Below are 16810 nucleotides of genomic sequence, written 5' to 3'. Positions count from 1 at the left end.
GCTCATGAAATCGGCTGCTTAGGTTTGCTGGGATGTAGACGTTTGAAATATCACGTCCGCAAATTGTCTAAAAATTGTCTTTTTGCACAAGTGTGGGAGCATTTCCGCAATCACATTCTGTCTCCAAGATACGAGTTTACACTTATCAAGTATCACGCCTGAGCTCACTAGCACCACCAAACGACTTTCTATAATCAAGGTCGAATGTTTTTTTATTCCTCAACATTTTTAAGCCAGCAGTGTTTTATAAAGAAACCTTTTCTTTTTTGACTTAAAACAATGATTGTTTTAGTAAATACTAAAAGTAGGACTCCATGAATTTACAATTATTAAACATATTCCATCGCCATTTACAATTACAAAAAAATAACAACTCAAACGAGTTTTATTGTGAAGCTACCAAATATGTCCCAAGCCGTACCGAAATTTTTGTATCATTTTGGCTCGCGAGGATAAAGGCAGAAGTTAATCCAACTTTTTATTGATGCTGACGACACTTCTTCACGACAGTTTCCTGCTTTGTTTGACAGACACTCATTCAGATTTGGGTAAAATAGCGCGGCACTTTTTCAGCAATCCTTGCAGCAACTTGTCCATGAAGGGTGAATAAAGTAAGGGATTGAGCGCGCTGTTTATTGGAAGCAAAACTCCAGCGCTAATGGCATATACATCCGGTGACAGATATACCCCGGCCAGTTTCAAATATGCCATTAAACACACCGGTATCCAACAGAGAAAATCTGTAAAAATGAGACGTGCCAAGCGATTTTGCAGTTTCCTTGCTTGTTTTTGCGTGTTACTGGTCTCAATCGGTCGATTCGATGTCTTCTTGTATATCAGCGCGTAGCTAATGACAACAAACACGAAGCATAGGAAGTTTAACGTGATCAACATGGTCGAAAATACCCAACCCCTGTCACCATAGCTGGTATAGAATCGCGGCATGCACACGCTTGTTTCTCCAAAGTAACCGACTTCGCCCTTTGGAGCCAGAGATGGATGTTTACTCTGTAAAAATGTCTTTGCCGATAACCAGGTATTCCCAGACTGCTCAATGGTCGTATTGGTTAAGCTTGCCAGGCGACAGGCAAATTCGATGACGTTGTTATCTGTGACTGTTTCTGCTTTCAAGATGGGATTTGGAAACCAAACGCTGTGGATAAAATAATCGGATAATAAGCTTGGAAAAATAACGATCAGTACTGACAAGATCCAAGCAAAGACCACGGACACTTTCCAAACATTTGTCGAAGAGGTTCTGGCCTGAAATGGTCGATACAAGTTATAAAGCCTGAAAGCGGTAATTATGGCCATCACAAAACAGGAAGTTTCGCTCGATATAAAAGCAAGGCTTCCCACTGCTATACAGAGCCAGCTTGTTCTCCACTGAAAGTCAAAGAAACAGTAGCTTCCCGAATATTCTATGGATTTTATGCATATTATGAGCAAATAAATGCCCATCAAAAGATCAGCGAAAGCCAAATTTAAAACCAGAATATGGTTGCATCTTGTCACGTCGCTCAAATTCTTTTTAAACAAGGTTTTCAAAGTTGTCGTGAAAACGTAAAAATTCCCACTTATTGTGACGCAAGCTACACCCCAAAACCAAATTCGCAATGGAAGACTTGCAATCATTTCGGTAAATGAGGAAAACACGTTGTCTGCATTATCAATTGGACACTCGTCAGTTCCATCGATGCAGTCGCGTTTTCCATCAAAAATGAGTGACCTTGGTATTGATATCAAACCTCCTGAGCGCGATTGGCAGTAAAACCTACGATTACTGCAATTTTCAGCCAATTCATCCAACCCATTATCACAATCAACTTTTCCGTCGCATGTCTGAATCACATCAATACTGACCTTCTTTCCGGCCTTGCAGTAAAATCGCTTTGGACAGTAAAGTTCATCGAACCCTTGTTTGCAGGTCGTGTCGTTTAAGTACACCCAGGCTTGATCAACAAAGCCATCACAGTAGCGGTCTCCCATAGGGAAATATGAGCTGCAAGTATCGTTGCAAAATTCCGGTGAGTTGTCACATGAGCATTCGTCTTGAAAATTGCTGCATTCCGGTCTTCCGTCGCACCGTTTAGCGTTCACGTCTCCGGATTTCGAACGACACCTAATGGTGGAGCTAACGGTGGTTAATACGTGGACGCAGTTCTCTTCATCTACAGCGTTTTCGCATTCAATTTTTTCGTTGCAAATTACATCGGGTATCAACAACTTGGAGCTTGAGCAATTTAGTTGATGCATGTTACACTGCAGTTTACTCGGTTCGAGATTGGCAAAAACTGTCGCGCATATTGATAAGTTGTTGTTTGGACAGAGACATTCATCGGATAGGTCGTAACAGTCAATGACGTCATCACAAACCTGGTTTGCTGATATAATCAAGCGTCTGTCCAAACACCTAAAGCAGTTGAAACTATCGTCATCTCCAAAGCAAATGTCAGATTGATCATAACACTGGGCGACGCTGTCGTATAAGTTCCATTGCGGAAGCACACACTTGGAAGGAGACACTTTGGACGAACATTTAAAGCCAGGGTTGAAAAGAACTTCATCACTCTTGTCGAAGCATTCTGCTTTTCCATCACAAAAGTTATAGGACAAAATGGTACTCTGATCTGAACACTGTAACAGGTTGGTACAGTTTACTGAGGAACTTTCAGATGGACAAAACGAAGTACAGATTGTTTGAGTTTTGGTGCAGTTGTATTCAATGCACTCGACTGAAGCGATACTGAAGCAAGTCGAATTGTCACAAGTAGGAAAACCGATAATCTCACAATCGGTTTTGTTATTGAGACGATATACGCTTAAATCGCAACTTCCACATTGCAAGTTTTGCAGCGATAGAATGAGTGGCTCATCAGTATTGTCTGCGCAGTCATGTTTCCCGTTGTTAACTTTTTCTAGGGGGATGCAACCTCCACGGTTCTTGTCGCATGTAGGGACCGTAGATGTGAAGCAACCGCAAGTAAACTGACCTTCATCACAGGTGCAGTTCATCTCATCTGTGGAGTCCGAGCACTCAGACTTTGCATTACATTTTTCTACTCAGAAAACAAACAAGCAACTTTATGATTGTGGTTGTAGGCTATATAAGCTATCTTTTCTACATATTGCGTTCACTTCAACGCTTTGGCACCCAGCAGCCTATTGGATTTAGTCGACATGCGTGAATTAATGAAAGTAAACATTTGCCAAAGTGTTTCTTATGAAGCCTAATGTAGACCAGCATATGACGTGAGCAGAAACGGTGTAGCTATTTGTTCGTTTTGATTAACATTATATGGAAATTTTAGTAAAAACGTGAAATTACATGCACAAAAAGGATTTAAATTACTTACCATATTCGGCGTAACAGCTCTGTGACGCGCAGGTTATGTTGTTCGGTTGATTGCAAGCACATCTAAGAGGTCTGTATGCGGGACATGAGCAATTGGACTCATCGCTCCAGTCGGAACAATGCTTTACAGCGTCACACTTTTCTGCAAATTTGCGACGTTCAGTAAAAGGAACTACAATATTCTATTGGGAGTAAAGTGTTACCTATATCGAACGCAAAACGAACAAAAGGTCAAAACGGATAAAAAATTATTATTAAATCAGTAAACCTGTGAGTCAATTCTGCTGCTCTTTTACTACTACTACTACTGCTACTACTACTACTACTACTACTACTACTACTACTACTACTACTACTACTACTACTACTACTACTACTACTACTACTACTACTACTACTACTACTACTACTACTACTACTACTACTACTACTACTACTGCTACAGCTATAAAACGACTACAGTAATTACATTTTGCTCTGCTTTAACTGAATCTATCATATATCAAGTGTTGTGAAGGCTACTTAAACACTTGCCAATATCAGAGTAGCATGTCGGTCCGTAGTCACATGTAAAATCTTTTGGGTTGCTACATTCACATTTGTGGGGCTTGTAAGGCGGACACGTGGTGCAATTTTTTTCGTCGGTTAGGTCCCCACATTCATTTCTTCCATTACACTTTTCTGCACGCACAAATAGCATTCAAATTCGCGACAAAGAAAATGGCAAACACAAAACGACAAATTTATATAAACTGACCAGCATTAGAGTAGCAAACACGGTAACCAGTACATGTGAAGTTGTCTCTTTGATTGCAGTTGCATCTATGCGGTAAGTTATCTGGACAGCTGGTGCAATTATATTCGTCAGTGTAGTCGCCACAGTCGTTTCGACCATTGCATTTTTCTATTAGAAGATAAGTCTGTTATCCAAATCCAACCTTCCTTTGTGTAAAATTGGCTGTATTACCGTTACAATTATACTATATCTAGTCTTGACGTGAAATATACTCAAACTTGGTGATTAATTTATACAATTTACCGTTGTCTGAGTAGCAAGTGAGATATTCGGTGCATGTAATATTTTCTCCAGTGCTGCAGTTACATCTGTAAGGTCGATTAATGGGGCAGGATTCACAATTTAGTTCATCGCTACCGTCTACACAAGAAATTATTCCATTGCATCTATCTAAAACCGGAAAGAATATATTAAATTTCTTTCACTGTAAAAGGAAGAGAGTGGCACATGATCGCCAATGTGAACCCTATAATATAGAATTTTTCCCATGACATGGGATGGGAGATTGGATATGGATTTTGTTCCCTGTTCAATATGGAAAGGTTTTTAAATTTACTGAAACGTAATAAAAAAAAATAAGCTAAAACACTTTTTTATGATTTGTTTGTTTATTTTGCTCCGCGTTGAAGGAATATTTAAAATTGTTGTCCCATAACAGAAGCTGCATAAGGCTAACAACTAAAAGTACAGTATAGGAATATTTCAAATTTCAAGTCGCCATACACATATAAATGTTACCGTTTGACTTAAAAAGGCTGGATTCAAAACATGAGATGACGTACTTTATACATCTCATGTATCAATAAAAAGGAATTTCATGGGAAGATATGGAAATTGGTAAAAAAGTGTCCTATACTGGACAAGCCTGACATCGTATAGTGAGATCAAGGGTATAGCCTGTCGCATTTCTAAGTTTTGAGCGAAGGGAAGACCAAAAACTCCGGAAAAATAAACTATAATGAACTACAAATTAATACATGGCCCTATTAAGAGAAGGGTCAAATATTACAAACACTTCAAGTCTTAGAAATAGATTGTCAAATAAACCTGGGGTTTTTTCCATTTGCGAAAACCGCAACACAAACAAGCAGAAATCATTGCGTGACATATATGATTGTAGCAAGAAATTAATAGGGCTCGCGACAATTTACGCGACGACAACAAAAAAATTTTGTTCTTGTAGTTTTATAAGCATTTACCATTTACAGTACTTCTAACACGTTCTGTTAGGTTATTAGCATGACGCGTTGTGCTCATGTCTCGATCTGCCAACATGTTGTACCATTCTTTTGTCGACAAATGGAATTTGTCAGTTGTGATGGGATAGAATGGGACAGTAGACATAGAATCTGTGTAGGCCTACCGGTATGTTCTCTGGACAATATTGTTTAAAATATACTGAGGTATTATCAACATGATATAGGATGTTATGTTTTTGTCTGGTCGCATTATTATTTATGATAAGTTAACTTTATCATTACATAAGATATTATTAGGCTACGTAATAAGCTTCAAGCTGTTCATTTGAGTTAGAAAAATAAACCCAATATAGGTGGAAACTCAAACTCGCCTCTTTCACTGTTATAGCAAGTTGTTCCCACGGTGCCCGCTCCTGTTGAACAAGCTGCGAAACTGCCTGGAGCGCAAGAGGAGCAAAACTCTTCGTCGGTATTGTCCAGGCAGTTATTTTGATAATCACAAAGTGAATAATTTGACACAAAGATCGAGTTTTTGCAGCGGAATCCATAATCATTTTCACATTGACCACCGTACTCGTCCCTCTTGTTGACGCAGTCTGGTTCCGAGTAGTCCTCAAAGTAGTCGGAACGCGGTAATGCGTTGCAAAGTCGATCTAACGGGACGCATTGATAGAGAGGCGTGCAGCTTTCGTCATACGAACTGCAGGTGTTGCACTGAAATTGGCCTGGGCATCTGCAGTCGAGTTCGTCTGCGCCCGTGGAGCAATCTCGCCAACCATCACATACCCAAGATTTAGGTATGCATTCCCGTCCGTTAAAAAAGTCAACTTCGCATTTGCAGTTAAAATGAGTGGACGGACACCTCGGGTACTCAAAGTGGCAGTATTCTGGACAAACAAACAGTAAGCCAATAAAAATTAAATTTGAGCTCAGCTATAAGTTGTCAAAGCTTAGCTCACTATATCAACAACAGTGTAGGGGTGACATCAATTTTAAACTTGTTTTAAAATAGTTAAACGATAACTACAACAAGAGTTTTAGATATATCGTTTTCTTCTCATGCATTAACTACTGGAAATTCATATCGTACAGCTCCTGACTTACCTAGTGAAAAGATATCTCTAGTCCCCATGACTGAATCCAATAATGCAATCAGTAACAATTGGCGAACAGCAACCATGTTTCTTAATATTCTGAGAATATATAAGTAGCCTACTCCAGTAAATAAAAGCTGAAATACTATGTATTGATCTAAAAAGAAAACACATATCATGTTCACTGCACAAAATTTGTGTGAACTTTATAAGTTACTACCTACCTTTCTTTTAGATTTGATCTAAGCAAATATCAGAAAGTATACATAACTTCACCGTATAGTTATACACATAGCATATTTAAATAGAAACTAATTCAATTAAAATGTATCAAAAAAGTTAAATAATGATTTAAACGTCAAAACAGCAATGCTTTAAGATATTGTTGAAATCGATCCAAGCTGTTTGTATAGGCTACCTGCTGATTTACAAGGCAATACAAAATGCCTTTTTCATTAAAAATGTTTTGTGAATCCACATAAAATGGCAACAAATAAGTAATTTACGTGAACAAAGCACGTTTAATGCATCCTGTCATGAAAAGTCAAGCGCCATCAAGTAAAATGCTGAGCAGATCATTACTGGGAAAGAAACTCACGCAATCCTCATTACCTTTTGAAGACATTGCCACATTTTGTCTGTTGCATTACATTCTATCTTTCAAGCCGTGCTTTAATTTAAATATTTGATTTTTCGTAAAATTAACCAGTTTTGTTGTTTCAGTATTTCTATGTCACCGCACTACTGCATTTTATTCGTTGAGCGCTCTGAGGTCTGAGCAGAGGGCAAGCAAAAAAAATTGCTTCGTATCGAACCGTTTTTCTTCATTATCTGTTGCCGTGACCAAGGAAAAACCAAATATGCGAGTCATGATATTAGGATAAGATAAAATCCTGGTAAGCAAAACAAATAACGAGCAAGGAAAGAGGCAAAGCACCCTAAAACTTAGTTACTTATCCAAAAGTATACGTGATTCAATCTTCTCATAAGTAATCTCATATGCTGACGTATAGGCTTGGCGACATTCATCTTTTATGGTATCCTGTTAAAAGAAATAAAACACTTTGTCTGAATGACTGTTATAGAATTTTTTTGTTTGTCTAAAAATGCAGAAAGTTTGCAACACGAATGCATTTGCAGTACTTTTACTTAGCGTCATAGGTGGGCAGTACCGCGGTGCTATAACTTAGTACCAAATTACTGTACCGCGGTACTTTTTCAGTGCCGATACCGGTACCGTCGGTTCTTTTGGAAGAAAGTACCGAATCTCTCTGTACCGAATTACTTTTTTCAAGAAATTTCAGTCGGTCCCGGTACTCGGTACTTTTCACGTGATTATTTCAAAATTTTAACAAGTATGTTTTCAAAAATACATGTTAATTAATCCTTAATACCAATATTAGCATCTGTTGATCTTTTTAATCTAGAAATGTCAAGAAAAATTGCAAGCGATTAACGTCACATATGTTTTGACCTTTACCGAGGGTATAATAGCGGTAAACATTGCATATGCAGCAGCGTCTTTTACACAAAAAGTACCGAATTACTTTTTTAAACTAGTACCGAATACCGGAAACGTCGGTACATTTTTTCCAAGAGCCGGTACTGTTACCGACGGTACTTTCAAAGTACCGACTGCCCACCTCTGATTAGCATATTGGCAAAACAAGTAGGGTATTTACCTTCAAATGCAAGTATATTGACACCATAATCTATGCACTGGCTGTCACGGAAGCAGTCAATCAACCTGTTGCTCTAGTTTAGTGGTTTGTATCTACACAAACTCAATGTTTTCAGCTTGGTTTGTACTAAATTATAGCGATCCAATTAAACTTATTTTTTCTTACTGAATTTAAAATGATAATATTTCGTCACAACTAAACTGTACGGTCTTCCCTTACTGTTACAGGTATTTGGCCAAGCAAATTACCCTTGCAGAAAATAATTTATTTCCGCTGCTCCATTTTTACCATGACATATTGGTTACGTTGTAAATAAACGTACTTGTTAAATAATGGAAAGACTTTCTTCCTGATTAACTTTTTATAATATTGTACGACAAACGAGAATCCACCGTTTCATCGTCTAAAAACCGAACAAGGTAAGCTGTCAAGGCTAAAATATCTGATCAAACACAACCCAGTTCTCATTACGAATTGAATTTTTAATTGAAGCTTAAGCAAGAGGATAGCAACGCTTCCTGGAAGTGGAACGCGTCAAATTTTACGCCTGTCCATGGCTGGTGCGCCCGTAATTTACGTCCAAACATGTTTACACATTCCAGTCGCACGCAATAGCTGTCAGTTTAATGGGACAACTCGTCAAAAAGGATACTGTCCTTTAAGCAACAGCAATGTATTATTTAAGCAACTCCAGTAAAAATTAGATACAATCGTCTTGTAAAACCCAAAGCATGACGTCGTCTGCTTTCAAAACGGCGTTGTACAAACAAATGGTATTGATATGTCAACGGTTATCTGATCAATCTATTAAAGGTTAAAACACAGTGTCAAGTCTGTTCAGCTGATAAGCAAAAGAAAAAAAACGGAACTAAAGTCGTCAACACGAAACGTTGAAAGAAACAGGGGTGGTTAGACGTCTATTATATGTATAAGACACGTGACATGACAAAAGACATATTATGATGATTATGGTGACCTGCAGTAAAACACGTTAAAATTTTCTAGCACCCGGAGTTAGTAACCAAGGTATGGCTACAGCACCATGCGGTCCTGGCTTCCTTCGCGGCTCATGGATAAATTTGCTCCTATGGAGCTTTTCTGCTGATTTAACTCGTTATGCCTTTCTTGTAGGATGTCCATTTTGCACTGAAACAAAGAGAAAGCATTCGTAGATATGCTAAGTTTAAACGAATGGTCAGAATTTCTAATTTCTGGCAGCAACATATCAAGTTTAGTTGTCGATAATAATTTATTCTAAAGAAGGTATCACTTTAAGCAGTTTTTCCAGATCTCTCCACATGGTCATTTGCTTCGCATCTGTCGCGTGATTTTCTCGAACGTTCTTCTGTTGATCGCGTAGGGACTAGAAAACATGTTTTGATTGCATTGTCCTTCATTTAATCCACATAAGGCGGGGATCAAGATGGGAATAGGATAGCAACTTAGTACTAACAACGAGACTCGAAAATAAATTTTGAACAATGACTAACTTTTGTAAGGTTCTCTTGCTCCTGAATCTTTTTGGTGTAGACGTCACGAAGAGATTGCTTTTTGTCAGCGCTCTTGTAAAGGTTCATTTCGCGGTTTGCACGGTCAAGATTTGCCTGTTTTATCTGAAATACACGTAAAACACTGTCAATTGATATTGTAATGCTGGTATAAAGATTTTATCAGTCTTGGCAAGTGACATATAATAACCCAATGCTGTTTTATCCACAAGAAATTTTCATGTAGGCTACTTAAAGACACCAACTTATTGGAAAACAAAGTTACCTTAGTCATACACTGAATCAAATTTGCACGACCTTCCATAGCGTACACTTCATCGCGTAAAGAAGACACTGCCTGTGTCACTTTGGTAAGACGTGACTCCACTCTTGCTGCTGCGCTGTCATATTTTTTGTGAGCTTCCTGGTGCTCTTGAAGTAAAGTCTGTGCATGTATTGTCGAGTTAGATGTCTAAAATGTTCACCTAGAACCACTCAAGTCTACGAGACTCGAAGTTTAAATGGGGACTAATCAGCCTAATTAAGGAGATAGTTGCAAAAATTAAAGGTTTCAGTCATGAAAGTTCTGCAAAAATTTCAAACAAGGTCACTCAAAACTTCTTAGAAATTTTTTATTTTATAAAGACAACGAAACAAGCAATTACTAAATAAAAAAGCCGATGCAAAAGTAAATTGAGCTTACGTCTCGCCTTGCACGCAAATCTCTCACTTCCTTAACAATCGGACTCATCAGGCTCTTTTTCTCTAAAATGAGTGCATTGAGTTGCTGAACCATGTCAGACATATCGTCCAGGGTTCGATGCTTTACTTCATCCAATTCACTTTTTTTGGCGGAAACTTTTTCAAGCTCGTCTTGTGTCTCTCGAAAACCTTTGAATGAAAAAAGCAATATGTAGTTGTTGACTTAAATAAAGCTATTATGCATTACAAATAGTTATGAAATTAATGCTAACTTTTTATTAAAAAGGTCATTGAGAACATTTAATAATAGTTCAACTATTAAGTTGAAAAATAGAACGTTAACTTATTAGCAGTCAGTTAATAACCAAATTCAAATTTACCAGAAACTCCCTTCCTGTTTTCCATCTTGGCGACATTGCGATTGGTTTCATCATTCAGTTTCTGAAGGACTGCTTCTGTTCTACTCAGCACTCCGTGTTCAGATCTTATCTCTGCCAATTCTCCCCGATTCTTCTTGTATTGCATATTCTTTGCACGTAGTTTAGCAACATACATCTTATACTAAAAAATAATACCAAACCATTAGCAAAGAGACATTTCTGTTTAAAACAGTGTTACCAAAACAACTAAAAATAAAAAATAACACTCTTATGCATTTGCATCACAACAGCAATTTTCTTACATCATCTCCTTTTAATACTTCTCCACCCAGATCCTGAAGCTCTTTTCTTTTTTCTGTAACTTCCTTTTCAAGCTCGGCTGCCTCTTCTCGATTTTGTTGAACGTCACCAGCCAAAGTTTCTTTTTTGTGCATCAAGATAGAAGCCTAAAAAGAAAAAGTATAAACTGTTTTATTTTACTGAAATATTGCTGACAAAAAGAAATTTTACAACCAAATAATAGATGTATTGTAAAATTCGTAATTTGAAATAACATAGACAAGTATCACAGCATAACCTGTTGTCTGAAGAGGCCCAGCTTGTCTTTTGCCGGGTTTCCCTCCATCATGCGCTTCTCTATCAACCTATTTACACGACCAGTCGAATCACTGATGTCTCCTTCAATTCTTTCAAGGTCACTTTGAGTAAGTGGTTCCATTGACACTTTTTGCAGATCACGAACCATTTTACGACATGCTTCAATTTCCTACGACACAATAAAAATACCCTGTCACCAAAAATTTACAAAATGTAAGTTTGCAAATTTCTTTAACAAATTGGTATTCGTACCACAAAACTGCACAGTGCACATAACACTGATGACCAAATAATGTGCTACTTAATTACTTACTTTCGGTAGCTTTTCATCAGCCAAGTATCTGTTCAACCGATTATCTTCTTCCATGCGACCAATAAGAGCTTTTGGTGATGAGTCGGCCCCACCTTGCTTCATCTCTGTGACTTGTTGCCTGTGAGTTTGAATAATAAAAGGTTTCAGTAAAGAGTAACAAAAGCTGATGAGAAGTGTATTTTAATGGAATATGTCTCAGTTTCTCCACCTTCTATCATAAAAAGCAATGGTTCTCTAACTTTTCTAAACATTTTTGCCATGCGTGCACTTGCAAGTTTTTCAATGCTTCATAATCCAACGTAAAAAAAAGTTAAGCAATTTCCCAAACAGTTATTTTTTAAACAAATTTTTATTACAAATAATTTACAGTTCAATGGGGTGGGCGTATTTCTATGGCATGACATTCAGCAGTTTTCTATCTTGGGTTGTGATTTAGATAGATCCACTCTTATAGTCTTATGCCATGTGTGACATCCAGTCTACTTTGGGACTTTTTTGACTGTATTTTGATCAAAAATGGAGCAGAACTGTCTAATGCATGTAGGATTTTTTGCAAATGGAATGAGAAATTTACAGCCATCTTTGTGACACTTCAGTCTGAAAGACAGGTTTCTCAAAAGATACGCTTTGCATCTCAGTCATTTATCAAATCAATAAACTGCACTTGAAATAACTTGTCTGTTGAGGGAAGACTTTAGACAGGTTGTTGGTAAAACGACAATATTATTCTAATTCTTGTAGGTTGGGAAAGTAACAGATTGATTTATTGCATAACCCTTGCTATGTTTTGGATGGCATCTATAACTTCAGAAGTAAGCTAATGCACCAATACATATGGTACTTATAAAATGCCTGCGTAGCAATGGGTCAATTACATTGTGTCTAAAATAGGCTGCAAGTGGCACTTGTAATTTAATTAAGCACGATCTCAGTGACTTTGATATCATAGATACAAATCAGATTAAATCTTAATTATAGTCACGTGATACAGTTTTGATTAAAAAGATTAGACGCTCTTCTTTTGCCATTCTCTAAAAACTGTTACACAGACCCTACTTTGAAAACCACTGCTATAAATGATGCCAACACAAATCAATTGAAATCTGCTCTCCGAATAAATTTAGTTACAATGAAATAAAATCGTATATACAGTTCTAGTTAGAGTACCTTAATCGCTGCAATCGTTGTTCAGCAGACTGCATTAACCTTCGCTGTTGTTGAATCTTCCCTTGCAGGTCTTCACCACGTTCCTTTTCTCTTCTGATCTTTTGTGCAACTTCTAAAGTTTCTGAAAATTCAGGCATTGCTTCTGCCTTTTTTCTTGCTCGCTCAACTTTCTAAAGAAGTGTCAGAACACGGCAAGATTATTATCATGTCTTACTAAAAACATTAACATACTGTACAGTGTACACTACTTCAAGCGTACTACTAGCAAGTAGCATAAATATTCTGCATTGTTACCCTACCCTGGTTAGGTTCTCTTTTTCATCTTCCATTGTTTTAATATCTGCTTTAACCTCAGTAGTGCCGTGACTTTGCTTCTGCAATTCTGCCAATTCCTTGTGGACGACTGAAAAATGTTCCTGATATTCCATGTACTGCAAGGAAATTGACATAGTTCCAACATATTATAAACGGGAACCATGCAAATTATTCCTTAATATGACCAAGAAAAGAAGTAAAGTATAAACAAAAAAAGGCATAGTAGTTTTAGCTGTAACATTTGCTAACCTTAGTCCACGATTCTTGAATTTCTTTGTCTGAAGCGTCATGTAAGAGCTCATCTGGAACCTTAATTTTAATGCATTTTTGGGTGATTGAAGGACCAATGAAAACAACACGAAATCATACACAAACAAATTTCTGTTATTGATGAATAAACTACATACCTGCAATTTAACCAGATACCTCCCAAGGTAAGCTCTAGTTTTTAGACTACCAAAGTTAGCAAGAAGATACAACAGAATGGGGTGAATGATGAGTTTTTCTCCGAGCACAATTCCTTGGCGAAATGTTGATACTTCTGCACTTGGTGGTGGATTGTATTTCAATGTTTTCAAGATGCTCAAAGTCCTCTGTGCTCTTGCATCAGATGCTTCATCTCTGAGAAAACATACCTAGTAAGACTTTGAGCAACCACACTTTACCCAAGCTAACATGTTTGAACAAAAGAGAAAAATGCAAATACTCGGTTGAAAGTTATCAAAGATATGCAGTCAGCTTTAACACCTGATATCACCATGTTGTCTCGGATCAATTTCAGCAAGGACATCATTTAATAACTGAAGAAGTTGCTCTGCTCCCAATGAATGCAAAGAAATAAGATTTAAGCTTCTCTTAAACGGCTCTTTGTTGAGATGTTCAACAATTTGTTTTGCTTCTTCTGTCATTTTATATTATTTCCTTTCTTATTTATTTCCTTAAACCCAAAAGTAAAACGTTATATATATGATACATTGTAAGTTTTACAGATATAGTATCGGTATTAGTTCTAAGCATAAACATACTGGTTTACTGATGTTATCAAACTGTAACAAGCCTAGACCAGTCTCAACAAAGAGTCAACATAACTCTGGGAGTCTGACAATTCGGAAAAATGTTTTCTTATCAATGCCACGTAAATACTGAGTGAGTACCTCTAAATACTCTGGGTTCACTGGTTCATCTAAGTCGAAATGGTCTATGTTTTCCGAGTTTTTCAGGTTTATTGGTTCTTAGGGGGCTGTAAAATACACAGGTACATACAAACAGCCTAGAAAACTCAGAGAGGTTATTCTTTCTTTAAGAGTTATTAGTTTGGGTAAATTGTATGAATAATGTACCTATACATTATACCTGTATATGTGCACTTCAGTAACCCAACTGGAAGGTATTGCAGTTTTCGACGAGACCTCGTGCATGCAATACTGCATACTTTGGTGCAATGATGTGCACTGAAGATTTTGTTTATTTATTATAAATTGGTATTCAAGCAACCAGCGTTTTCAGTTCGGTAAAAAGATAAAAAAGTCTGGCATGCACATTGATGAACCTGTTACGTGCAGGTGCCACACTATTGCGACCCCAATATTGTGTCCTGGAATTCAGGAAACACAAGGAACTTAGCAAACACAAGAAACCTAGAGCAGGAGGTGCCCAATATATTGATGTATTGGAAACCTCATACATCAATTTGAAAAAAAAACTGATTCCAATGCAAAAAAGTTGGAACAACTATTGTATGAAAAGTTTGTAGGATACGCCGGAGATCTCTGACGTGGAGAAGGTGCAAATATCGTTACGCTACCAGCATAAATATCAGCTTCAGCCTTCTTTCGGCTTCAGGCGTGGAGTCACATAAAACAAGCATGTTACAAAAATTGCAAAATGCAAGCCAACGGTGGCAACCGGCTCCATTCATTAAACTAAGTATTACGCTAGACCTAGTTGAGATGGAAAATACATAGTTTCAAAATTTGGGTCGCATAAAATATAGACCCTAATCTCTCTATACTAAAGTGTAAGCTTTCCATACAGGGAACAACTTGTAAATTTATCTGCTGAATGACGCAGTGTAAAATTATGTTGTACAGGGTGAAATTACGGGGTCGTAATTTATTGTGCAAAAGTGCATGGGGTGCACAACCACAGGGTGCCTTTGTATATACTAGACCCCAGCTACTCAAATTGTGACATCATTTTGTTGCAATTAGCATTTCTGCACTAGACCAAAATTCTGCATCTGATGGTATAAAAGTTGATGCTGTACTTTGAGTATCACTTGTTTTATTAAGGTTTGAATCAGCAGGATATGATGTTTTTCCATACTCTGGCTAGGCAGGCCTATAGCCTGCATACAGACATACCCGACCGTAATTATGGCATGATAATCTTTATCTTTGCACGACTTAAACCCGGCGAAGATTCCCCATCGCTAGAGCCGCGGTTACCGAGCTTATAGTCTTTGTGCAAGTTCTGATTGTCACAGATTTTTTATTTTATTTTTTTTGACTTTTTATATAGTATTGTCCGACTACAGAATTGTCCACTAGGTCCACTAAACAAGAGCAAGTGTTGTTAATGCCTTGCCCAAAGGCATTGCAACGGTATGGTGTCAAGCCACCAATGGGTATCGAACACAGAACGCAAGCAATATAGGCAGTTTGGTCCGAGACCAGCGATTAAATCACTGGGCTACCGAGCCGACAAGTTTACCTTTTTCATGGTTTCATTAAATGTACTTGCTCCTGTTCAGTGGCACTGGTTAACAGTTTCAAATTCGGAAGAAAGAACAATAAAACAGCAGAAAAATGAGCACACACTAAAAGCTTGAAAGAGCTGAAATTGAAAACAGCGTTCGGCAACTAGGCCTATTTTCTTCGTTTCAGCCTTTTCGGTCTTTTCAGGCCATCAGGGTTTTAATAACATCAGAAAATGTGTATCTAGCCTACCAGAACTTGCACAAAGACAAGCTCGGTCATTCGGTAACCGACTATAACCGGGGGCCAGACGCCAACGAGCGACGAGGGTCAAAGATTGTGATACAAAGAAAAACAATATAATAACTTTACCTAAAGCTACAAAGGACTTCGCACGGACTAGGCTAGTCTATCACAAACACTAGCCTATACTTTTCCTTCCTGTGTCCACTTTGCTACGGGTATGAGACTTGCGATGTTCTCACTTGCTATTTTTCGTCGGGCGTTTCTCTAATTCTAGCTGTTTCAAACCAAATAGAAACTCTTGGATCAGTAGATAATCATAGATACTACATTAACACAAGATTGCAGGCAAGGTTTTTTGCGTTGGCATTGGTCGCCCTTTAACAGCGCGTTGATTTCATTTCTTGTTCACTGTATAAAATGCTTCCTGATATTGTTTGATGCTTGTAAAAAAAGGCACCTAGACTTCATAGCTACAGCCTGATAAGCTTCGTTCAGCAGTTTCGCAACCTAAAAAGCTAGACTACTACAAATTCAATGCAGTCACATGCTGTGTTAAAGTAGCATCTATGAGATAACCTCAAAATTCAAGCTTTTTAATGCCGAAAAATGTTACTGCACAGAAAAAATGTTCCAAAAATAACAAAAGACACGTTTAGGATCAAATAGGCCTGACCGAAAATCAAAAATGTGGTAATATTGCGATGAAACTCCATTAATAGAAACTTCGTCCGTTTTGCCGTTTTTTTGAGTATATTTCTTGTTATGTTTAGCAATGCAATAA

The 16810-nt window shown here is 37.6% G+C and overlaps 2 protein-coding genes across 2 annotated transcripts; both read right to left on the bottom strand.

Annotated features, from left to right (window-relative positions):
* Positions 1 to 240: 240 nt before the first annotated feature.
* On the bottom strand, positions 241 to 6587 carry LOC143450753 (uncharacterized). Its single transcript, XM_076951420.1, has 7 exons — positions 6455 to 6587; positions 5722 to 6237; positions 4395 to 4541; positions 4113 to 4259; positions 3890 to 4036; positions 3357 to 3497; positions 241 to 3059 (listed from the first exon to the last, which is right to left on the bottom strand). The coding sequence occupies exons 1-7, from the start codon at positions 6528 to 6530 to the stop codon at positions 535 to 537; spliced, it is 3699 nt and encodes a 1232-aa protein (XP_076807535.1). The 5' UTR covers positions 6531 to 6587; the 3' UTR covers positions 241 to 534.
* Positions 6588 to 8587: 2000 nt separating this feature from the next.
* On the bottom strand, positions 8588 to 14024 carry LOC143450492 (intraflagellar transport protein 81 homolog). Its single transcript, XM_076951057.1, has 14 exons — positions 13835 to 14024; positions 13495 to 13708; positions 13337 to 13396; positions 13072 to 13203; positions 12773 to 12942; positions 11606 to 11723; positions 11273 to 11461; positions 10998 to 11141; positions 10696 to 10876; positions 10317 to 10504; positions 9900 to 10058; positions 9617 to 9739; positions 9397 to 9489; positions 8588 to 9272 (listed from the first exon to the last, which is right to left on the bottom strand). The coding sequence occupies exons 1-14, from the start codon at positions 13993 to 13995 to the stop codon at positions 9159 to 9161; spliced, it is 2046 nt and encodes a 681-aa protein (XP_076807172.1). The 5' UTR covers positions 13996 to 14024; the 3' UTR covers positions 8588 to 9158.
* Positions 14025 to 16810: the final 2786 nt, after the last annotated feature.

The sequence above is a fragment of the Clavelina lepadiformis genome, chromosome 3 (assembly GCF_947623445.1).
Source record: "Clavelina lepadiformis chromosome 3, kaClaLepa1.1, whole genome shotgun sequence".
In the NCBI taxonomy this organism is placed as follows: Eukaryota; Metazoa; Chordata; class Ascidiacea; order Aplousobranchia; family Clavelinidae; genus Clavelina; species Clavelina lepadiformis.
The sequence above is the reverse complement of the archived record's forward strand: the minus strand, read 5'-3'. Positions and strand labels throughout refer to the sequence as shown.